The sequence below is a fragment of the Labrus mixtus genome, chromosome 23 (genome assembly GCF_963584025.1).
Source record: "Labrus mixtus chromosome 23, fLabMix1.1, whole genome shotgun sequence".
In the NCBI taxonomy this organism is placed as follows: domain Eukaryota; kingdom Metazoa; phylum Chordata; class Actinopteri; order Labriformes; family Labridae; genus Labrus; species Labrus mixtus.
In genome coordinates, this window is record NC_083634.1 from 20,015,089 (window position 1) to 20,037,661 (window position 22,573).

Genomic DNA, 22,573 nt, shown 5'->3' on the forward strand with positions numbered 1-22,573 from the left:
CCCTCCATGTGTTTTTATTTCTTTTCATTTAAAGATGAAATCCAAACGTTTACCTGGTAACTGAAGTTCAGGTGAATGCACGGACCGTCGTTACACCTCAGGCTCCTCTAACATGTTAAACTTCTCGTTAGTAAGAAATATGAAATTTGCTTTTTGCAGGAAGATGAATTGAAATAGTTCCAGGGTAGGCAGAAGGTACAGTACACGTTCAGACCTCCACCCTGTTAGCGGGACCTTCAGTCAGACAAATGATTTGTCTCGTTCTCTGGTTGGTGGCGGTGATGGTGGCGAAGGTGGCGGGTTCTCTCCTGTTTAAGCACCAGATTAATTCTCTCTCTTTCTCTCCTGATACTCTCTCTCTGTAACACGTTCTTTTTCTTCTCTCTCTGCTCAGGCGGTGAAACTGTCGACTCTTCAGCCCATCTGACCCGACGGAAAAGAGACTTTTGCTCTCGCTGCTCGTGTGTCGACGCCCGCGGTGTGACGGCTGGACCTCGGCGGAGGGATAAAGTAGTGCGTGCCTTATCACAACTCAGACCTCAGTGCGATGGAGGGAGGGGGGGCGAGGCACTCCAGTCGTCTCGATGCTTTTCCGTTACAGAGACGGTGAAAAAAAAACTCCATCGTATGAATTCTTTTATACTTCAAAGAATGAAAAGTCAAACATCTATTTTTATATGAAGTATCTGAACAATCCTGCAAAACCAAGGAGAGGAAAAAAACCTCGGCGGAGTATCTGGGACCAGACGTCTTCTTTTTTCAACTTTTCGCACTTGTTTCTACGTTTTCTACTCTTCTTCTTCTTCAGGCACTCACTGCCTGCGAACATGGACGATGTTACATTCACGGCGTAATCAGGAGGCTGTTACGATTTTGAGTTTAAAAAATGTTGCTTTTTTTTTTTAAATGAACTTTGAGGAAGGGAGTCTTCCTGAAATATAACAAACCAAATACGCATATTTACCGCATCATGTTTTTACGACATTCGCTCGGACAATTTTCCGTTCCGACTGTGTCAATCAGTATTTCTGTTCATTACGCAGCCTTACTATGTACTATACTGATTCACCAGAACCTTCCTTTACGAGGTTTTGTTTAAGGGCTTCCTTGTTACATTTCAGGCATGAACTTGCCAATAGAGTAAAACAGACAGACTGGAAATCCTCGGTTTTGGGAACATCTGATTGATGTTATAGAAGATAGCTTTAGCATGTTACTTTACCATTCTTACTTTCTTAAGGGTCACATATCCTCCTCCTCTTCAAACAGTGTAAATAAGTCTCAGAGCTCCTCAAAACATGTCTGTGCTATATATATATTGACGTGTGAGCGGCTGAAATGTCTTCTAATGAGCGTTAGAGACAGGAAGCCGTTCAGCCGGAGACGTTCTCTGAGACAGATGCTCCACTCTGAAGCACTTTGTGAAATAAATAAAAACAGCAGAGCGCCATGGGGCCTGTAAACGGGACTTTCAGGGCGTTCAGAGTTTTCTTTGTGCCTTCGAGGGGCAGAAGTGGAAAAAGGATGACACTAAAAGTTCAGAGTAGAGAGGAGTATTTGAATAAAAACCCAGTTTAGTCCTGTTCATCTGCTTTGAATAGGAAAGTGAGTGATGAGGTCACACACACACACACACACACACACACACGGTACCTTCAGTATTCCACATTATCCTCAAATGGTTTGACTGATGAAGGTCTAGTACTGAAACATTTCCAATTAATGTTTTGGCACATTGTTCTCTTACGCACCCGTCTTAATGAAATGGATGTGCAGAGGTTTTTTATTACTCTTGCCTTTAAACCGGCCATATCAGGTGTTGCTTTGGTCTAGCGGTTGTGTAAGTTCAACTCTTTGGCGACGATTGTTCTTCATGCATCAAACAGTTACCGAACAACGTGATCATGCACCTCCAGCTGTTCTTTGGTCCATCCATTTCCAGTCCAGTTATCGTTCAGTTTTCTCTCATTTTTGTTACTGATTTTTATTGACCAACAGAGAAGTGATTTATCCCGTTAAGTAAAGATGAACATATCTTTAACAAATGATCACTGGAGCTCATTGTCACCTTTTAAAGCACAAACGTCATTCCATTGGTCGCCCAGTTACAGCTGAGTTCACAGTCTGTCTGTTTACAGTGTGATTGTAGTGTGTTATGGGAGGAAAGATATTGACTGAGATATGTATGGGTCTGTTCTTTAACTTCTTTATATTAAAAAAAGAGTTGAAGAAAGTAAACCTGCAGACTAGTCTCTTGATTTCAACACTCTTCCACGGTCTACCGTTTTGAAATGGGGCAAAAACATCAGGTTAGTTTTGTCGCTTTAAGCGGTTAAAAAAACAAAACACTCAAGACATTGTTATAACAGAGAATAATTAACATGAATTAAGGATGTGAGTATGTTTGCAATAATGCCAGTAATGCATGGATGTGTTTGTTGAATATACAAAGTGTTTACTAGATTTATAATTTCACAGTTCTACACATTTAACGCTACACCTCTAGAGCCTACAGCGCTTATACCTTGTGTTTTTACGTTCTCTTTAACTACTTATTCCACTGTATGTAAGGATAAATAAAACCACATTATATGTTCCTCCTTGGGGTCATATTGGACACACACACACAAACATTGGAATAAGCTCTTGTTCTTTGATCAAATGTGGACAGATTCCAGGGAAAGAATTGGCAGGATATTAATTTCACTGACCCAACTGTATTCTTGGACAGATGGCGTTTCTGTCACATCATTTGGATGAAGCTATGACAAAATGAAACCATGACGGCCCTGCCAACAGACCCCAGAGGCTTTGTGCCGCTTCTAACACACAACCAGACCCAAGTGATTTCAAACAACTCACCAACCAGCACTTGCCATCCCTAAAACCACAAGCTACACGAGCCAAAATAAAGAAATACAGCATGTATAATACAAAAAAATATGCTTTATTACTAAGTCCATCCATTACTTAAAGATAGAGTCAGTAGCCCCTATGCTATGCTAAGTTAACAGCTTTTCCAGTACAACAAATGAAATATTCTCAGGTAGTTTGCAGTGTAGGTAAAGCAGTAAACGTACACAATAACCCTGCAGTGAGTGTGAGCTTCTGGGAGCGATGAGCCCAGGAGGAGGGGCACAGTTTGAATGTTGTGTTTTACAAGCTGCATCAAACCTTGCTACTGACTCTACCTTTAACATGACAATTTACATAAACATGAAGTATGAATATTCTTTGGGGGGAAAAGTATATGCACATGAACCACAGTGATACAAACCCCCAATCTCAATATGCTGGTTATACCTCCCAACATGCAAATACTGGATTTATACAAATATTCTTTGTAAATTATTGCTCAGCAGGCACGATCATCCCCACTCACATCATCTTAGGTTTAATGCAGGTTGCAAGGGATTGTATCACCTAGTCCTGAAATAGAACTGGCCTGACAGTCCTTGGGTTTCTAGCCGTATTTTTTTTGTTAATGCATGATTCTATTTTTCTGAGATATACTGAGAGTTTATCAAAAATGGCTCCCACCAAATGGTGTGTGTCAACTTACCCTGATCCAAAGATACTTTTACAGGTACCAAAGATCTTTTTATCTGGGTTTTTTAGCGTAACTCTTCACAAAAAAGACTGGCTACCTAGTGAGTCTGAATGGCCACAAATAATAACTTATTTGAACCACAACAACAGCCAACCAACATTGCCCTCATTAAGCATTAAGCTAATTGATTCTTTATTCCGTTAGCCCTGGTATCAAGACTAGCTTTGTTTCTTTAAGTAGTCTGTATTTCAGTCTCCAGGCGAGGCCAATAAATCATACTCTGCCAGAAGAACAAAACTGTTGTCTCTGATTCTCTGAACTCTCACCAAATCTCCACACTCCTGGACATGGATCAGGCCTCTCTCTCCTCTACTATACTCTCTCTCCCTGTCGTTAAATGACACCTCTGTCCGTTTACCACAGGCCTGACGGTATATGTACCTTACCCCAACCACAAGGACCATTCCCAAGCCAGCTGAGCAGCCCAGAAGCATGCCCAATTCCCAGGCAGTGTGTCTGGGTATAATGTCTGGATACTTCCCCTCCTTTCCTGGAGCAATAGAGGGATTCAAGGGGGCTTTTGGTCTGGTATCGGCTTTGGGAATGTTTGGTTTTAACTTGCGGCCAAAATTTTGTTTGACATTTGGATCCTGGTTTGGATGGGGTTCAGGATTTGGGTGTACCACCGTTCTAGGGGTTGGTTGGTTGAGATTGGGATCAGAATAAGATGATGAAATATGGTTCTGGATTCGTAACTTCTTGCCCAGGGTGAGATGTTGAGAAGGCACAGGGGTGGAGGTTGATGCGAGGGACCGTCGGGGGGCTGGAGAAGGTCCTGGGTGAGGGGTGGTAGTCTGGGCGGATTCTAAAGAAGATGGGGTTGCAGATGAGTTGGAGGAAGGTGGGAAACCCAGAAAAGAAGCTGTTGATCGAGAAGTAGTCAGGGTTGAGGAAGAAGGAGAAATGGAGGAATGTAATGAGCCAATGGCAGAGGAGGAGGATATGTCTGGGGAGATGGTGGAAGAAGATGAAGATGAAAAGGTCAAACCTGTGTTTGAGGTTGAGAGAGAAGAGGCAGAGGCAGTTAAATCTGCTATAGGTGATGGATTATTGGAGGACTTTGAGGAAGGTATAGCAGACGTACTGAAAGAGGGTGGCATAGAAGAAGGAGAGGAAGGTTGCACGGAGGTAAAATGGGGAGGAATGGAGATTGGAGAAGGAGATGGGGGGGCAGAAAGGGAAGGAGCTGTTTTTGGTTGGTTTTGCATGGCAGTTGAAGAGGGAGAAGGTAAGATAGATTCTTGGGTGGGAGAAGACTGTGGGGATCTCTGGGTTGAACCAGGAGTATTGGGACTACGGTGGGTAGACACTGAAACTGGAAAAGGATTGTTGGGGGAATTAGAGGCAAAGATTGGACTCATGGTTTTGATCTTTGTCTTAGACTGAGGATGTTTGACGTCTTCACGCTCACCAATTGTGAAGGTTGGGTCAACCCTTGACATAAAGGGCTGAGGAGTTACAGAGGATGGAGTTTGGGTCCACTCTTTGGTAGGTACTTTCAGTGCACCCGTTGGAGAATTGGGCTGGGACAATGGTTGTGGGGAGCTACTTAAGGCTTTGTGTGTTTTGTCAGATTGGGACTGGTCTGTCTGAGAAATGTCAGCTTGACCCTTGGTTGGAGTTGGGTTTGTTTGGGGAACAGCATGAGGAAAACTGCTCAAAGGTTGAAGTTCAGGAGTGCTGTTTAGAGGTGTACTTGTTTCAGACTGAATGTGAGGTGGATTGGTTTGGCTTTGGGTAATTTCGGATACAGATGGGCTACTTTCAGATTGATGATTGGATGAATTACTCACAGGCTCAAAGGGTGATTGAGCATTCAGGTTTTTGTTGGGAAAGAACTGGTGAGTTTTCCCCTGGGTAAAAGATTCTGTTGTGTGGACCCGGAGAGTGGACTGAAAGGAAGGAGATTTTGATTGGAGAATAGTGTTAGTTAATGCCTTGTAGTAGGAAATGTTTTGACTGGTACCAGTTTGGGTTTGGAGAAGAGGTTTGGATGTAGAAGTTTGATCCTGATGAAAAGGGTTGGCTGAAGAAGTCTCAGAGTTAAACACAAAAAAATGTTGGTGCTGGGGCATGGATTGGCTACCCATTTCATACCTAGGTTGATCTATAATAGTCTCAGATATGTTGATCTTTGAAGGCTGAGAGGAAGTACTCTGGGTCTTGAATTTAACTGAACTAGTTTTGTCTTTGATTGCTTTTGTTGGATTCTGGGATGTTGATCTTGGAGGATTTGAGACATGAAAGTTATAATTGGTTAAAGGTTTAACTGTGGTGTTGGTCTGAGGATTAAATACTGTATCTTTTGTTTTAGTAACAGTTGGCTCTGTTGGATCATTTAAGTATGTCCCTTGTCTTTCAATATCACCATTCTTAAGTGGGGTGGGGGAAGCATTTGGAAGAGGGTTGGTTGAATTTTGTTCTGTGTTGTTGGGCAAAGATGTGGTCGTACCTTCCGTCCCTCCACCCTCAGCTGAGGATAAAGAGGCTGTGAATGAAAGGTGGTTGAATGGGAAAAGAGAATTCTTGGGGTCATCAGTCTGAGTAATAAAGTTTCCTGTGTCAGTGCCTGTCTCTTTAGTCACACTTGAGAGTGATCCTGATGTTGAAAAGGGGTCAGGAGCAATTCCTTTGCTAGAATTTAGAAGAGATCCTAAGTACATGGGGGGTTTCCTTTCAGTGACAGCCTGATTTGTCAACAAGTCAACTCTAAGTGTTGCTGAAGTTGCTGAATTGTTAATCTCAAAGACTGGACTAGTGACAACTATACGTTTGTCCTGTGAATTGCTGCTAGGGTAGTAAGGCCCTAGGGTAGTAACAGGGCTTCCTTCGTCAGTCTCTGCCTCCTCAGTCACACCTGAAAGGGATTCTGAAGTTGCATATGTGCCAGTCTCGCTTTCTGTGCTTAGTTTTCCAAGTAATCCTAAATTCTTAGGTGTGCTCCTTTCATTAGCTTCTGTATTTGTGAGGTGGTCAACACCAAGGTATGCCAAAGTAGCAGAACTTTTTACCTCCAGGTCCGGAAGAAGGGCTTCTCTAAGTCCTTCCTTAGATTTAAAACTTAGGGTTCCTCTTTTTGTTATCGTGGATAACCCTAAGGTAGTAACAGGCCTTTCTGTGTTAGTACCTGCCTTTTCAGTTACTCTTGAGAGGGATCCTGAAGATGCGTCGATGTCAGTGTCACTGTCTTTGTTTGCATTTTGAAGAGATGCAGAAGTCAAAGCGATGTTGTTTTCAGTGATCTCCTGATTTGAGGGATGGTCAACTCGTAGTGACGCCAAAGTTACGGGAAATTTCATCTCCAAGACTGGCTGAGTTGCTTCTGTTAGTGGTTCCTCAGATTTGTTATTGGTTGTTAATGTGGGGGGCCTTAGGGTAGTAGCAGGGCTGGTTGTCTCATTTGTTTGGTTGTTTGATGTTCCATGGACTTGGAGAGCTATAAGGATGACAAAATGTGAGTAGAGCATGTTAAACATTATTATAAGGTGTAGATACTGAGGCAGAAATATCGTTGTAGATTGCTTAGTTTGTCCTGTCATTGCACTTTTGACCCGTCATACAAAACACCATAGAAACTTCTTCCTGAAACTTTAGGTAAACAGATTTTGTTTTGCGTTATGTTACTTACCTGGCAGAGTAGTAACTTCTTCTTCCTGCTGTGCAAAATTGAAATTCCCTCCGTCCATTCCTGTGATGCTACTTCCATTCCAAGGACTACGGCTCCCATCACGCACCACTTTAGACTCAATTCCCGCCCAGTATACAAAGTAAGACTGCACCACTGTGATACTGGAATGACAGAAAAGGAGGTTTGTGCATTGATGCAATTGAAATAAGAAATGTTTAAGCAATAAACCAAACATAAACATTACAATATGATTCCCCTTTTTAAATATTGGACTGTTGGTTATCATAACAGTCTTGAATTTGCAGGGTCGTACATACTAGAATTTAACATCTCCAATGGGTGCATCGGGAGCCTTCCAAACAAACGAGAGGTTTCTCTTCAGCTGTTTGTCAGAATGAGTAAGGGTGTCACCCTCAGAGAAGCAGCGAAGCACGTGTGTGCTTGGGGGAGTGAGGGCCCAGGAACCACCATCCAGCACCTGGCCCAATCTCTTAAACCTGACCCCAACCTTTGGCCGGACATCAGCCCTGAACCCGGCACCCTCCACCCTGCGAGCCTGGAGCAGGAAACCCATGAAGTTTCGAGAGCTTCGGACAGTTACTGAAGACACAGGTACATTAATAAGTTAGAACAGTTCTTATTGTTACAAGCTAGAAGACAGTTTAAGATACATCTTAGTCAGTTATTTCAGCGAGGGGGGGTTTTCAGTGTGGACCTCTAACAAGAGCGTCCCTGATCCAAATTCAGCCAGGAAACTTTTTGGTATGTTCTTCCGCACCTTTCTGTTTTTGTCTTTCTACTGCTGATTTTTATGTCCATTCTCAAATAAAGGTGTTGCAACCATAGACTGTATATAACATCCACGTAGACTCAGTGACGCCACCCACTGGTGTCTGAAGAGGCGTGCTGTAGCTGAATGATGGCGACCCCTTGATTTAAATGCTGACTTCACCTAACTTTTGGTCGATCTAGTTACAAAGAGGTGGAGTTGAGGTGGGTCATTAGTTTCCTGGCAAACAGCTATGAAGCGCCCACCTGTCAGTCAACCTAGCCTAGCCTATAATTATGCTAGTTTATGCAAATCTCTTAGCCTTGATATAAACCAAACAGATGAGTTATAAAACTGTTCAACCCCTCCATTTTTTCAAATAAGGAAATTCGGTAAAGAGACTTAAGGGTGGGTGTTGTTTTTTAACCAGAAATCATGTTTATTTCTGCTGTGAAAGTGAGTATTTTAATATGGAACCTGATGAGTGGTCCTTGGCTTTTGCAGCCTGTCCCAAGTGGACACTCTAGGAACTGCAGTTTTTTTGCACATGCACCCTGTCTTCTTTTTCAACACCGGAGGCCGCTTGGTTTTGACTTGATTAGCAAGTTTTAAACCAAACTTGTTGATTGTTTTGTTACCTACCTGAAGTCACTCCTACCCTTCAGATATAAATCACCAAGTTGCTTGTACATAAATGTGTGATTGGCAAAGTTAAATTAATTGTTAGTAATCTTTGTTTGATGTTTACGGTTACTACCTGTTACTAGCTGTCCAGGCAGGTAAGAAGAGGCAGATGTGCGCAGGGTGACGTGGCTGTGCTGCGGGTCCTGAGGTTGAGCGCGGATGTGGCCTGGAACCATTTCATGGCAGGAGGCTTTGCTAGCACCGCGGGAGAACGCCAGTGTAGGCGTAGCCAACGTGAGTAAGACCACGCCAACCAACCCGAAACTGAGGGTGGACTGCATATCTGAACACATCAAAAGTAGAGAGAGAGAGATGAGACAATTGGCAGAGTCTGACTGATAGTACATTTCAGTAAAAAACAAAAGCTATTTTTCATAGAGGCCCGTTGGAGGATCAATGATACAAAACGCAGCAGCACGACCTTCCTAAAAGAGCACATGTCACTCCGCTGTTCATCTCCTTACACTGGCTCCCAGTTACTGCTCGCATCAAATTTAAAACTCTGCTGCTCGCTTACAAAACAGAGACAGAAACGTCTCCTCCTTACTTTAACTCTCTCATATCCCCCCCCCCCCCCCCCCCCCACTACGCTCTGCCAATGAAAGGCGTCTGATCCAACCTTCACAACAGGGTCCTAAGTCTCTGACTAGACTCTTCTCCTCTGTCGCCCCCCGGTGGTGGAATGAACTTCCAAACTCCATGTGATCTGCAGAGTCCCTCTGCACCTTTAAGAAAAAGCTAAAGACCCAGCTCTTTCATGAATACCTACTAACTTAATGATGATGGTCTCCATATTATTGATGATGATGATGGTAATGACGATGGTTTTTGTTTGATAACGACGACTTATAAGATGGTTTCTATACTGATTAGAGCTCTCAAGAACTGCCCTCAATGTTGTGCTTTGCCTCTGGTCACTTCCTGTCAGCACCTGTGTGTCCAATCAGACTCAAAGCTGATCGTTTGCTCTTACTGACATTGTTCCCTTTTTTCTAGATCCTTGCTTGTGTTGTTCTTACTCTCTGATGTACGTCGCTTTGGATAAAAGAGTCTGCTAAGTGAATTGTAGAATTGTAGGGTCCATGACCTACATGTGACGGTTAGACAGCGTGTTCTTAGTTTTTCCTTGTGCTTCTTTATGTGTAGGTAACAAATGACGCCATGTTTGTACAAGAGAGACCCTTTTGTTGTGATTCTTGTGTAGTTACTCACATTACTGCTTCATGCCATGTTTGACTAGCGTTAGCAAATTATCGTCCATCTACACAGATAGATTTGAATAAATGCAAACTTTGAGGCTCCATTGTGGAACCTTCCGGTCTGTTTCCAAACAAACACATCTGAGGACGAGCATGTTGTCTCAAAACATCACTTTTCACTGTTTACAAAGAAAAATAAGGTACATGTGATGGACTATTAACATGAATTTAAATCCATTCACTTATATTTGTTTCTATTTTTATTCTCATTTGCATAAGAAAATGATCCATAAACCATCAGTGAATTGAGCATCCACGTCTTCAATTTAGCATGAAATGATAAGAAACATCTACAAAGAATTATCCAATCATCTATAAATGTCTTAGGCAAGTCATCGATAAACTCAAAATTAATATTTGCAGGTTATTCTTTCTCGTCTTTAAATTATATTGACTTTATTGTTATCTCTTCTAAACAAAACTTAATCATCAAGCTTTAGCGCTGAATCTGACAGCTGGATGAATTTTAACAATGAGCATCCTTACCTTAGGGAGTGGAAACCTTCAGGGGGTCGGGAAAATGTTGTGGACTTTCTTCTTCAGTTCAAGAATCTCTTTCTTTCAGTCTTCTAGTTTTGTTGTTCGTTGTTCAATGAGAAAAGTGACTCTGGCCCCTTTGAGTCCCAGCAGCGAGCAGTGATGCTGTGTGAGGTCAGACTTTGTTTGAAGTGTGTGAGGAGGATGAGCTGGAAGTTTTGGAGGGATTTCAGGGGTCCAGGATACGGAGGGAGAGGGGGAGACGTAGAACCAGAATATGTAGAGCTGCAGGTTGGCACAGGCGCTTTTAAGGCGACCCCCCCCACACGGCCGTTTTGGACGCCCCTCTGTTTGTCAGATATGAGAGCAGTTATCAGGTCAACAAGTGTTGCAGAGATGGAAGCGGGCAAGAGAAGTGGTTCAGATAGAAGTGATTGTACCCGACCTAAAAAGCCTCTGCATGTTTCTAATAAGCTCCACGAGCAGAAACGTGCTCAAACTAGGATCAATATTGGAGATGCTTTTGAAAAATGGAGAGAGGTTAGAACACAGAAAGGTTTACAGACCCATGCAGAGCTGGATAAACACTGAAGCTTCAGAGTCCACCACATGGTGACCTGTGTGAGCATGGACTCTAGAGAGGAGGGGGGGGGGAGACAGCTCTCTATGATGTTTAGAATTTAGACTGCAGTACCCATGTTAAACACTAGGAGTCAGAATTAAATACTGCTCCTTTAAGCCTCCTGACAACTGATGATGCAAGCCTCAAGTGGACACTAAAGGAATTGCACTTTTTTTTTACACTTTACCACACTGGTTTAATTTTTCAACATTGGAGGTTTCTGCTTATATTTTTTTTTACTTTTTTGGCATCTTTAGATCTTTAACCACCTTTAAATTTGGGAAACTGAAAACATGTCCATTTCAAGAGAGCCTATATTTGAATCCAAAAAGTTAAACTATGGCTGTTTTGTAATACTTCTTGCGTTTGACAGTTGAACGTGCGCTGAGGGGAAACCACACAGCACAGAAACTGACAGGATATGAATGTCAGCGCTGTGGTGTTGTGTTACCCTGCTGAAGAGGAGGCGAGACTCCTCTCTAAGGAGTCTATTTCTACGGGATTAAGACACCACACACACTCTTTCTCTCTAACAGGATGTACACCAGCTGTGGCCGCCTCCCTCCAGGATCTCTTGATCTTTCATCTCTTAATTCTTGTCCCCACGTCACTCCTCAAGTCGCTGTCATCGTTAGACGTGCAGGGATTGCATCTAAGATAAGATAACACTTCATTGTCTGTTTGCACAGAACTTTGTCTTTCATTACAAGCTCAGAGATCCTCTCATCACACTCAAATCACAAACATAAAAACAGCATAAGCTGCATTCAAAATCACATTTCAGGAGTGACATAAATACATAAATAATGTTAGGAGATTGTCCATTAAAAAACGTGAGTCTCTCTGATTGCTTGTTTTCTGAAAGGCAAACCTGAATCTCAGCTCCCTGCTCGCCATATTTGTTTAGAAATAGTTACTTTATTGAATTTCCAGGTATTAGAAATGAGGATACCTGTACCACCTTTTACGTCCAGCAGAGCGGGGTGTGTGTGAGAACACTGTGTCAACACAAAGAGCAGCTGGTGTGACTGTGTTTTATCCAGGTTTCAGTCAGGGCAAGTGCCTGAATGTCTGACATTTTGGATGAATTCAGTTTTATTCACAGCAGATTGACAGTTCCAGAGGCCAAAAGTAAATGAAGGGTGGGTAGAAGAGGCTTTCTTAAGCAGAGACAAGTTGTTAAGATTTCATTGTCTATGACAGATGTTGTCTTTTCCTGTTCCCATGAATGACAGATTTCTTTGTAGCACATGTTGCGTTTAGCAGATGACCGGAGGAAATAGGCAAAGCCGTAGTCGTGGACGCCCGGGCTCTGTGGCCACGCTGAAGCGTCAGACGCTAGCTGACTGCAATACCCATTTTAACCACTAGGTGTCAGAGTTACATACTGCTCCTTTAAGCCTCCTGACAAACAGCTGCAATGCGCCCACCTGTCGGTCCGTTCAGCCACGCCCTGAATTATGAAAATCTATGAATAACTCTGAGCCTAAATATCCTTAAAACAGACATAAACATATTTATATCTGCTGTCTGCCTTTTTAACATTGGACCTTATGAGGATGCAAGCCTCAAGTGGACACTAAAGGAGTTGCACTTTTTTTTTTTACACTTTACCACATTGGAGGTTTCTGATTATATTTTTTACTTTTTTGGCATCTTTAGATCTATTCTGGTTTTTAGATCAGAGCTTGTTCCGCTGGCAGTTTCGGATTCAGACTCTTTTAAGCTTGGATTTTCGTGAAAATCCCGCCCCAGATTTTCAGCTTGCAATCAACAGAGGGTGTGACGCGCGTTCACTGCCTCTCCTGTTGACGCTCAGAGAATGAAACTGAAGTGCTCAGTCCAAACAAAGCCTGACAACGACCCACTATCAGTATCTACTCAAAGCAGGTTTCCATTCACCCACGAGCTGAAAAGACCTTCCTAGTTTTCAGATCAGAGCTTGTTCATGATGCTTTGTTTTCTGTGACTTCTCTGTGCATTGGCCTTTCCAGCCGCCAGTGAACCGGAAAGAACGTAAACCAAAATGGCGTATGATCTTCAGAGACGTGTTATCTATGTAGCGTGCTCGAGATCCCTGGCACCTTTTACAGCTCCCGTCTTGATGAAGTCCACTACAGCACTGTGTAACTTCTGTCTGGTTGTGAAGTGTGAACGAACCTGACTGCAGACAGCGCTAACCTTCGGACCGAGGTTACAGAGAGCTGCTTTAGAAAATAATGTTGTAAAAATGCAACGCTGAATCTTTGAGTACTCTGCTCCCTCGCCCCTCGCCCCTCCCCCCTCCCCCTCGTGTGTTCAGAGGAGTAAAACCCGATCCGACCCTCATGAACCACGCAGTCGACGAGCTTGAATTTCCACTTGACAATGGACATGACATCATGTGGGCGGGGCCAGTGAGCTCACATGTTGAAACTGTCTTTTGTTGAACACACCTGAGCTGAGACACACCAGAGGATTCCACGCTGAGAGTTTACCTGGAGATCTTAAACTGAAGGTGAGTGAGCTTAAATGTACGACTCAGATCTAAATGCGATTTATAAAACAAAACTCAGGTGAACATTTGACATTGAAAGCGTGTTTGTCCACAGTTCTGACTCGTTGATCTGCTTTACGTCGGTAAAGTGCTCACAGGTTGATGTAAATATCCCCCGTCACAAGCGTTTAGTATCTCCTGATGTCAACTCAAATCTTTATAAAAACCAGGGACTGTAAATGAAGCAGCGGAGACAGAACATTCCTCCAAACTTTAAGATAAATCCACCTCACAAAACAACGTTAGTGTAACATTTTCTCCTCTTGCTTGTTCTTTTAGCTGTTTTTATTTACTCCCGTAACTTTACCATGTAGCAGAAGTCCCCTTCCCAGTTTTTCAAAATAAAAGCACATTTTATATGAAGACCGGAAATAAAGAGACTGAGGCATAAGGCAATAAGAAAAGCAAAATAAAAGCATCCCAAAGAGCAGTTTTGAATCTGTTTTTTAGAGCTAACTGGGTTACTCACAATGGATGTTCATAAAGTTAGAGTCTAATTATCTTTTGTAACTTCGTCTTGTTGTGTGATGTGTCAGCTAACATTAGTTATTGGACATTAAATGAAACAGAATGTGTTGATTTTATAGAGGAAGGTAATATATCAGCATTAGAACACCCACACTTTTAAAATCACTGCTACGCCCCTGGTCAGGGGGTTCGATCCCCTGCTCCTGCAGCTACATGTACGATGTGTCCTTGTGCAAGACGCTTAACCCCAAGTTGCTCCTGCTGCTTTTACACCTTCACATTCACACCCTGATGGTAGAGGCTGCTGAGTGAGGAGACCATCAGAATGAATTAATCACATTCATACACCACAGATAAAGCAGCAGGAGCAACTTGGGGTTAAGTGTCCTACCCAAGGAGACATCGGACATGTAGCTGAAGGAGCCGGGGATCGAACCCTCAACCTTCCTCTTGAGAGACGACCGACTCTACCCATTGAGCCACAGCCTCCCATGATGCATCATAAAGTCAGTCCACGGCGCAGGGGCCAAAGTTAGAGGTTAAAAGTTCATTATTAAAGTTATAAAAAAAAAACCTGTCAAAGCACCATAAAGTCTGGAAGATTTATGGCAGATGATTTCCTGCTCGATGACTTGGCAGAGATGAATCCTCCCCTCCCTCTCTCTGCTCCTCTGGCACTCACAGTGTTACACTTCCGCGAGTGCAAAGTCCAGAGTGCCGAGAGGATCTAACGCAGCGCACAGGTAGGTTTCCTCTGAAAGAGAAAGTACGATCAAAAGATGAAACATGATGTGGTGTGGATTGACCTTTTGTTCTCAGTGGAAGAGAGAGGGTGAGCTGGGTCGCCGTATTGTTTTGTTGACCTGTTGTTTCTGGCTCGCTTTGTGAGTGAATGCATGTTATCATCAGTTGATTCTCATTTTACGTCGTTTTCGTATTCTTTTTGGAAAGAGCGCGTCAGGCAAGATGTCAGGCCACACCTCGGCCTCTCAGCGGCTCCATTGTTCCGCAAAGTCGCTACAGTTTTTTTTAGTTTTTTTTTACGAAACTAGTGAAAGTTTTACTGAGGTAACATTTAGACGTTTGATGTTGTAGAGTCTTTATTTATTGGAGTATAAAAGTTGTCTCTCAAGACGGTCTGAACACTTCCTGCAGGTAGATGATGGTGTGTGTGTTGTTTCCTCTCCTGTTGTCCGTCCTCCTGACTGAGACGTCTGCCTCTCTGTCGTCTTCAGGTAAATACAAACACACTCAACATGCTGACAGTAAGTGTGTGTGTATGTGTGTGTGTGTGTGTGTGTGTGTGTGTGTGTGTGTGTGTGTGTCTGTGTGTGTCTGTCTGTGTGTGTGTGTGTGTTTGCATGTGTGTGTGTGTGTGTGTGTGTGTGTGTCTGTGTCTCTGTGTGTGTGTGTGTGTGTTTGCATGTGTGTGTGTGTGTGTTTGCATGTGTGTGTGTGTGTGTGTGTGTGTGTGTGTGTGTGTGTGTTTAACATTTTAACTGATCATTTGTGTCTCCAGGGGCCGAGGCGGTCACTTCATGCCCAGCACGGTGGCTCCTGTTCGGGCAGAGATGCTTCGTTTTCTACCCCGTGTGGAGCTCCTGCAGCAACGCTGAGGTAAAAAAAATAAAAACAACTTAATATCACACATCAAATTCAAACGTGAATAGTCCGTGTGGTTTAACGCTTTGTGTTTGTGCGTGTTAGGTGGTGTGCACGCAGGCAGGTGGTGACCTGGCGTCTTTTCACACACCTGAGGAGAGACAGTTCGCCCTCCAGCTGAGCACACACACGTCGGTGTGGCTGGGCGGATACCAGCAGCGCAAGGTGTGCTGCTCATGTCTGCTCTCATTCTAAACACCCTAAGGTCTTGTTTTGAAAATGCTGTCTCCGTTAATCAGGAAAATATTAGGAATAGAGAAGTTTGACTGATCAACTCTTATATTTTAAATGAGTTCCTTTTATGGATTTATCTGCTTCTGTATTTTTTACCATTTCTGGTTAGTGTTTAAAGATTTACCATAACAACAAACCATAGGTCAATCTGTCAAGGTTAGCATAGAGAAAGACAAACTGCCAATTCAATGGTTCACCTAATAATGATTCCTAATAATCAACCCATATAAATTAATTAATTTTATCACTTTATAAAGTATATTAAAGGCTTTATGTGATTTTTTGATCCAGCAGATGTCGCCCTTGAGCACCAGCATGAAACCAAAACAACTGGCGCTGCATTGTTGTGTTAGCATGCTAATGCTAGCGATCTTTATTCTGCTCGTATCTTCACACTGCATGTAAATTTACCTGAAATGAGCGCGATCTAGAAACACAGTTAAGCAGTGAGTACAGTATGTTATTCTTCTTTTCTCTAGTCCCTCAATTAAACAACTTTTATACACGAGGGGAGGAGTCAGCCGGCCGTCCTGACGATGTAAACAAACTGAAGATAGGACTCTGAAAACTCTGAAAACATCACAGACAGTGGGACTCGGGTGTTACACCCATTGTAGACAGTCATGACTCACAGAGTTATTTTCAGAGGAGATACTTATAAAGACTTTAAGATGTGCGATAAATAAAGCAGAATAAGTCTAACGCTGAACCTCTCTGTCTCTGTTTTTATTCTCGGGAGAAGAACAGCTCTTGGTTCTGGAAGGAAGGTCCCCCCTTGAGAATCAGTGATTGGACCAATCAGAGTCAGGAAAAAACAAGAGAGGGCGGGGCTTGTTTGCAAATGGATCCAGAAAGTAAACAAAATACACACAAGTGATTAGTCATTGTAGTTCTCTTGATTAATAGATATGTAATAGGATGGATTCATTAAATCTGTTGAGCTAAGTGTTTGTGTTTTGTGTTCAGATGGAGAGCTAAACAGCGCCCCCTGTGGAGAGCTCAGGTTCTTCATCTGCTCTGTCGAAGGCAGGTATGTACAAAAAGTTTCCCGATTATCAAACTTCAGGCATTGATCAAATTAGTTATATACCCCTCCGCCCCTTCCCCCCACATACTACTGTAGTTGACAGGGATAGAAAAATTATTGGGATTGACTTTTGTAGCCAGCCTCTTGTGGCCATTTGAAGAACTGCGTGTTTTGACACTCTCGCTTAATTTTCAGCCTTTAATTTGCTTTTTTTTTTCTTCAGGAGAGAAAGGTGAAAAGATTGATTCCACGTTTTATAGGTGCAGGCCTAATTAGAAAATACAGTCGGCAGACAGTTAGCTTAGCTTAGCATTAAGTCTTGAAGATTTTTGAACGTGTCAGTCGTGTCTGGGAAAATGTCTAAATAAGCCCTTCCAGTAAACACTATAAAAATACAAATGTATGAAAATCAAACATAAAAGTCCACATTTGGACAATGCACGATTTATTTTTTGGTATTCTGATTTATAAGTTCTGAACGATGCTTTTATCATATATTTGACTGCAGAACAAGTGCTGTTTTTAATCTTCTCTCTTTATTTCCAGCTCTGAAGTCCTTCCCATCAACAGGAAACCAGTTGAGTCAGGTGATTTAACTGGTTTAAAATCATACTTCAAGTATTCAAGTTTAATGGACAAAGAGGAGGAAAAATGATCCCTGTCAATAACCATTATATTAAACATTTTTGGATGGAGATGTCTATAATGGTTGGGTCGTGACCCGTGTATGGAGGTGGTGGTCCTCTAGACGGGTGGCCCAAGTTTGAGTCTTACCTGTGGCTCCTTTACCGCATGTCGATCCCCTACCTGGTTTCTTGCTCTGTCCACTATCCTATCCAATAATGGTGAATAGCTCCCCAAACAATTTATATAACAGCTGTATGAATGTGTTTTTTGCATTTAACTGCTGTAGATGTGTAATGTGCTAATTTTAACTACGTTATTTAGCGTTGGGCAGTTGAATCTAAAGAAATGTTCTAACCTTGTGATTCTAGTATTTGTTTGTTTTTCTTCTTTCTAAGACTTGGTCCCCGGTGTGAGAGTGTTTGATGTTGTTTGGAGTTACAGCGACATGTTGGCGGAGGACATTCTCCGCTCGTCCTCTTTCGTCAGACAGTTCCGGACGGGTCAGCTGACGCAGGGCTGCTACACCAGCTTCCTCCAGCAGGAGGTGCTCTATCTGCACAGAGTCAGCAGCACACTGGAGGTGAGTGGAAACCTTTTTCTTCCTTTGTTGATTTCTGTTTTTGTTTTGTATTTCAAACTGGACCTGTATCCTTCGAAGGACTCAGCCTCTGTAGACCGCTCAGGACGAAGTGGATTGAGACGGGTGCAGCTGTTGTTGCCTGGCAACCTAGACCCTAGACAACCCCTAGCAACCTCCACATCTGCGCCAGAACTATCTAACATAACCAACGTCTCTTAACTTATTACTTCAAAGATAATTTAAAATTCCACCCTTTCACTTTCTAACATTTAGATTTATATTTCTTAAATGTTAGTCTAAACTAATTACTTACATTTATTAGTGTATTAATAGGGAAAAGTAGGACACGTTTGTTGGCAGCATTTGAAGGAGCCTTCAACCGCACCACTGTGACGCAACTGGCCTTCTAATGCACCCTCCAAAGGATGCAGCCCCTGAAGTGAGACACAGCTTGTATGTGGTGTTCATCCTTCTGTTTATTTGTTTGTTATTGATTTTCTTGTTTGTTCTGTTTGCTTCTGAGATGAACTGGTGTGTAACCAGGTGATGATGTAATGGTCTTTTTTGATTCCTTCAGGCTCTGGTCAGCAGCGTACAGGAACCAGACGACGTGAGATCACTGCTTCAGGACACACTGAAACACTACAGCAGCACAAACCAGGTGAGATGCACACAGTGGCTGTGATTATAAATAGCATTGACCATATTCACACGGCAGCCATTTCCCTCTGATTTCACACTAACAGGTGAGTTACGTAAATATTAACCCACCTGTGAAGTTTCATGTTTTATAATGAGCTAGAAGCATCTTTATTTCTGTTGTAAAGTTGTACCTTTTAACATGGGGCTCTTTGGGGATTGACTCACTTTTCAATCCAGCCTCTAGTGGCAGTTTGAGGAACTGCAGTTCATGACACTGGGCTTTATTTTCCAGCCTTAATTCACTATGTTGTGGAGAGTAATGTGAACAGATTCATTGAACTATTGATACATAAGATAAATATGACTAAATCTCTCCTCTTCAGACCACCCTCACTTCCCCTCCCCCACCCTGGCTCATCTGGGCCCTGCAGTCTTTCCACTCAGTGGTTTTGGAGGATCCCATCTACCTGCTGGTGGCTCTGTCGGCCCGATCCAGCCTCAGAAGCCTCCTGATCCAGGATCAGGAGCTTCAGTCTGGACTCGAGCAGGTGTCTGGGTCTATAGTTACAGCTGAGAGTCTCTACCAGGAGTGGAGACAGGACAGTCTGAAAGAGGTCACCTGGATGCAAAGGTATGTACACATTTTAAAATTGTACTGAAGTAGATGTACAAAAATGTCTTTGAAGAATAAGAGTAATGGTTGCAGAGAAAAAACAGCAAATTAGTGTTTACACTTATGTTAAGATTAATTATTTTAATACCTTTGCATGGAACAAAGCTGACCGTTTCTTTATGCTAAGCTAAGCTAACCAGCTGCTGGTTTTCGATTCATATTTATTTACAGTAGAGTTCTTCTCACTTTACTCTTACGTTAACATTGGTGAAGCAGATGATTCTGTTTTCTGGTGTTGTCCTAATTGGTCATTTTCACTGTGTGTGTGTGTGTGTGTGTGTGTGTGTGTGTGTGTGTGTGTGTGTGTGTGTGTGTGTGTGTGTGTGTGTGTGTGTGTGTGTGTGTTTTACAGGTACATGAAGTTGATAGAAGAACACCGGGCCAGTCTGGAGGTTTTTAAAGTCATGAACATCTTCAGAGAGCACATGATGAACCAGAAAAGTTTCTACAAGTCACTGTAAGAAGATACCAATAATCTGTGTGTGGATGAATCTGTGTGTTTGTTGATCAGGGGTTTTAAACGTGTGTTTCTGCTGCAGAGACTGTGATGCAGAGGTCCTTAGATGAGGAAGAAGAAGAGAGTAACGGGTGCCGCAGGTAAAGAGGTTAAGATATTTAGCTTATAAAAGTATGAAACGCACCTCTAACCTTAAACTTTAACTCTATGTTTTCTGTTTTTATCAGCACAAAAAAAAACAGACGACTGAACCGGGCTCCCTCTACACAACTGGACATTTCCCCTCCAAGCTTTTAGGTGCATGAGAAGTCACCGATGGATTTTCAAGAAGAGGGTTTTTACATTGAAAAACAAAGAATAATTTAACAAAAAGGTGTGAATGCTGGTTCAGTTCAGGTCGTTATGTTACGTATGGCACCAAAATAACCAATCCGTACCGTCCTACCGTGTACCGATCCGACCCTAAAGGTTGGAGCTAGACGTACTGCAGTCAGTTGATTGGTCGAAAGAATTGCCACTTCCTGTGCGACAGATGTAATGTAGGAAAAACGCAAAACACCACACGTTTAAATATGAGCTGGCCTACCAAGTGAGGGTATGGTTGTCTGGGAAAACGTACCAAACTGTTACCAAACCAAACTAAATGGAACCAATCCGGACCACTTGGTGGATACTGGGCTATAGTGAATATGGACACGGATCAAACCATTTAAAAAAACAAAATAATAATAAAGTGTTAATAATTGGTTGAATATTGAAGTTCAAGTTGAAGTTATCTTTAGTAGTCAAATGCACAACATAACAGGCAAAGCAGTCATAGCTGGCAATGAAATGTTTGTGTTCCAAGCTCTCCTTAACAATGCAAAAATAAAAAATAGTATAGAAGATAAGAGTAAAGAGTAACAACGTACAGTGCAACTGAACTGCCCTCATTTTGTGGGCGGAGCCAGTCACTGTTGACTTCTGTTTTAATGAAATATGAATAAAACTTTTTTTACCAGCCTTCTTCTAATTCAGATTTTCATTGTCTAATTTACCTTTTTATACTTCTAAGAGCATCTTTGACTTGAGTTTTCTGAATTCAGACAGCTGTCTCTGTCTCCCTCTGCAGGCCAAAACAGGACACTGCACTCTGTAAAATACACAGGTCCTTCAAATACACAGTGCCTGGTGCTTCTGGTACTTCTTTAACAAGTATCCTACTCTACTATTATGTACAAGTTCTATCGCTATATAAACCACTAATATCATTAATACATAAAACCCATAACTACTAACAAATCTTGCTAGTTTTTAAGTGATTTTTATAGTATAATAAAGATGCTTTTACTGGCCTCTAATTTAAATATGACTTGTTTCCTACAACTGTCACCATTAAAAGGTGTTTTCCGACCGCAAGAACTTTTTCATAGTTCTAGGAACTGTTGGAATCTTTCCCCTTTTTTATTGTTTCTGCACCGCAGGAAGTATGAACTGTTTTACTTCCTGGAAAACCGTTGAAAGGAACATTTTTAGCTCCTGTGTTAGAGTAGTTACCATCGCTGTGCAAATGCAGAAAATAAAAAAAGTCCCCATCGTTTGTAGTCCTTAGGGAATTTCCTAGTGGATAGTTGCTCTTCAAAAAGTTCCCAGAACTGTTTGGTCCGAAAACATCTAATACTACTACCACAATAAATACCACTGGTGCTGCTTCAGGGCTGCCACTATTTAAACTATTACTGTACTCATGAATGAACTACCCCTACTACTAATAGTCCAGATTCTGATTCAGATTGAGACAACTCTATTTATCCCAGAAGGGCACTTCAGTCTCCCGGCCTACCGAGTCATTAAAGGTGGATTAACATATCAGAAACCAGATCTTCAAAAATACAAATACAATGCCAGAAATGTATTCAGTAGATGGATCAATGAATGTTGTTTCAAGACCTGACCATAACCAATTAAAGTTGTTCGGCATTCAACAGCATCAAAGAGTTCTGCGAATCCGTTTGTTCTCCTTGGAGGGGCATGGTAGTGCCATCTAGAGGGCATTAAAGGAAACAGAGGGGAAAGCATGTTTCCAAGTTGATTTATGATCCCTTTTACATTCTGGACCACACGCTCCTTCCACAGGGAACTCAAGTCTTTCAGCTGGACGACCCGATGATCTTTGAGCAGACTTTTACGATGTGGTTGAGGCTTTCACAGACAACCCGTATAACTGACTGTAGTGTTGTAGTCAAGGCAACACTAACCGAGGTCAAGACTTACCCGAGACCAGAGTGCTCCGAGACCAAGACATTTAGGGATCAAGACCAAGTCAAGACCAAGACATTCAGGGATCAAGACCAAGTCAAGACCAAGACATTCAGGGATCAGGACCAAGACCAAGACATTCAGGGATCAAGACCAAGACCAAGAACAAGACCAAGACATTCAGGGATCAAGACCAAGACCAAGACATTCAGGGATCAAGACCAAGAACAAGAACAAGACATTCAGGGATCAAGACCAAGACCAAGACATTCAGGGATCAAGACCAAGACATTCAGGGATCAAGACCAAGACCAAGACATTCAGGGATCAAGACCAAGACCAAGACCAAGACCAAGACCAAGACCAAGAACAAGACATTC

The 22,573-nt window shown here is 42.4% G+C and overlaps 3 protein-coding genes across 8 annotated transcripts in view; 2 read left to right on the plus strand and 1 right to left on the minus strand.

Annotated features, from left to right (window-relative positions):
• slc10a7 (solute carrier family 10 member 7) overlaps window positions 1-2,238 on the plus strand; it is a 10,951-nt gene extending 8,713 nt beyond the window's left edge. For both annotated transcript variants that reach the window (XM_061030942.1, XM_061030941.1), the window contains one exon: window positions 395-2,238. Coding sequence is in view for 1 of the 2 variants with exons in the window: in XM_061030941.1 (XP_060886924.1) it covers window positions 395-427 (33 nt within the window). In the remaining variant the exon portion in view is untranslated. The remainder of the gene's footprint in view (window positions 1-394) is intronic.
• Window positions 2,239-3,360: 1,122 nt separating this feature from the next.
• On the minus strand, window positions 3,361-8,972 carry LOC132958231 (mucin-2-like). Its single transcript, XM_061030943.1, has 4 exons — window positions 8,765-8,972; window positions 7,556-7,838; window positions 7,239-7,399; window positions 3,361-7,046 (listed from the first exon to the last, which is right to left on the minus strand). The coding sequence occupies exons 1-4, from the start codon at window positions 8,970-8,972 to the stop codon at window positions 3,799-3,801; spliced, it is 3,900 nt and encodes a 1,299-aa protein (XP_060886926.1). The 3' UTR covers window positions 3,361-3,798.
• A 4,444-nt stretch (window positions 8,973-13,416) lies between these two features.
• On the plus strand, window positions 13,417-20,957 carry LOC132958447 (uncharacterized). 5 transcript variants are annotated; one of them, XM_061031286.1, is made up of 14 exons: window positions 13,464-13,546; window positions 13,675-13,826; window positions 15,209-15,288; window positions 15,573-15,670; window positions 15,761-15,880; window positions 16,692-16,803; window positions 16,916-16,979; window positions 17,523-17,563; window positions 17,999-18,183; window positions 18,761-18,844; window positions 19,209-19,456; window positions 19,851-19,955; window positions 20,038-20,095; window positions 20,183-20,957. In XM_061031286.1, the coding sequence occupies exons 3-13, from the start codon at window positions 15,213-15,215 to the stop codon at window positions 20,063-20,065; spliced, it is 1,161 nt and encodes a 386-aa protein (XP_060887269.1). In that variant the 5' UTR covers window positions 13,464-13,546; window positions 13,675-13,826; window positions 15,209-15,212; the 3' UTR covers window positions 20,066-20,095; window positions 20,183-20,957. The 5 variants fall into 5 exon arrangements, with proteins under 5 accessions (XP_060887265.1, XP_060887270.1, XP_060887269.1 ...); XM_061031285.1 differs by having other exon boundaries at window positions 13,474-13,546; window positions 13,641-13,826; XM_061031282.1 differs by lacking the exon at window positions 13,675-13,826 and having other exon boundaries at window positions 13,417-13,546.
• The last annotated feature ends 1,616 nt before the right edge of the window (window positions 20,958-22,573 follow it).

Coding starts and splice junctions, on each gene's coding strand:
- LOC132958231 (XM_061030943.1), bottom strand. CDS start 8,972: ATGCAGTCCACCCTCAGTTTCGGGTTGGTTGGCGTGGTCTTACTCACG. Junction 7,839..8,764: donor GCCTGGACAGCTAGTAACAG/GTAGTAACCGTA, acceptor CTGTGTCTTCAG/TAACTGTCCGAAGCTCTCGA. Junction 7,047..7,238: donor AGAAGTTACTACTCTGCCAG/GTAAGTAACATA, acceptor TCATCCTTATAG/CTCTCCAAGTCCATGGAACA.
- LOC132958447 (XM_061031282.1), top strand. CDS start 15,213: ATGATGGTGTGTGTGTTGTTTCCTCTCCTGTTGTCCGTCCTCCTGACT. Junction 17,564..17,998: donor CAGGAAACCAGTTGAGTCAG/GTGATTTAACTG, acceptor CTTCTTTCTAAG/ACTTGGTCCCCGGTGTGAGA. Junction 19,457..19,850: donor GAGGTCACCTGGATGCAAAG/GTATGTACACAT, acceptor TGTGTTTTACAG/GTACATGAAGTTGATAGAAG.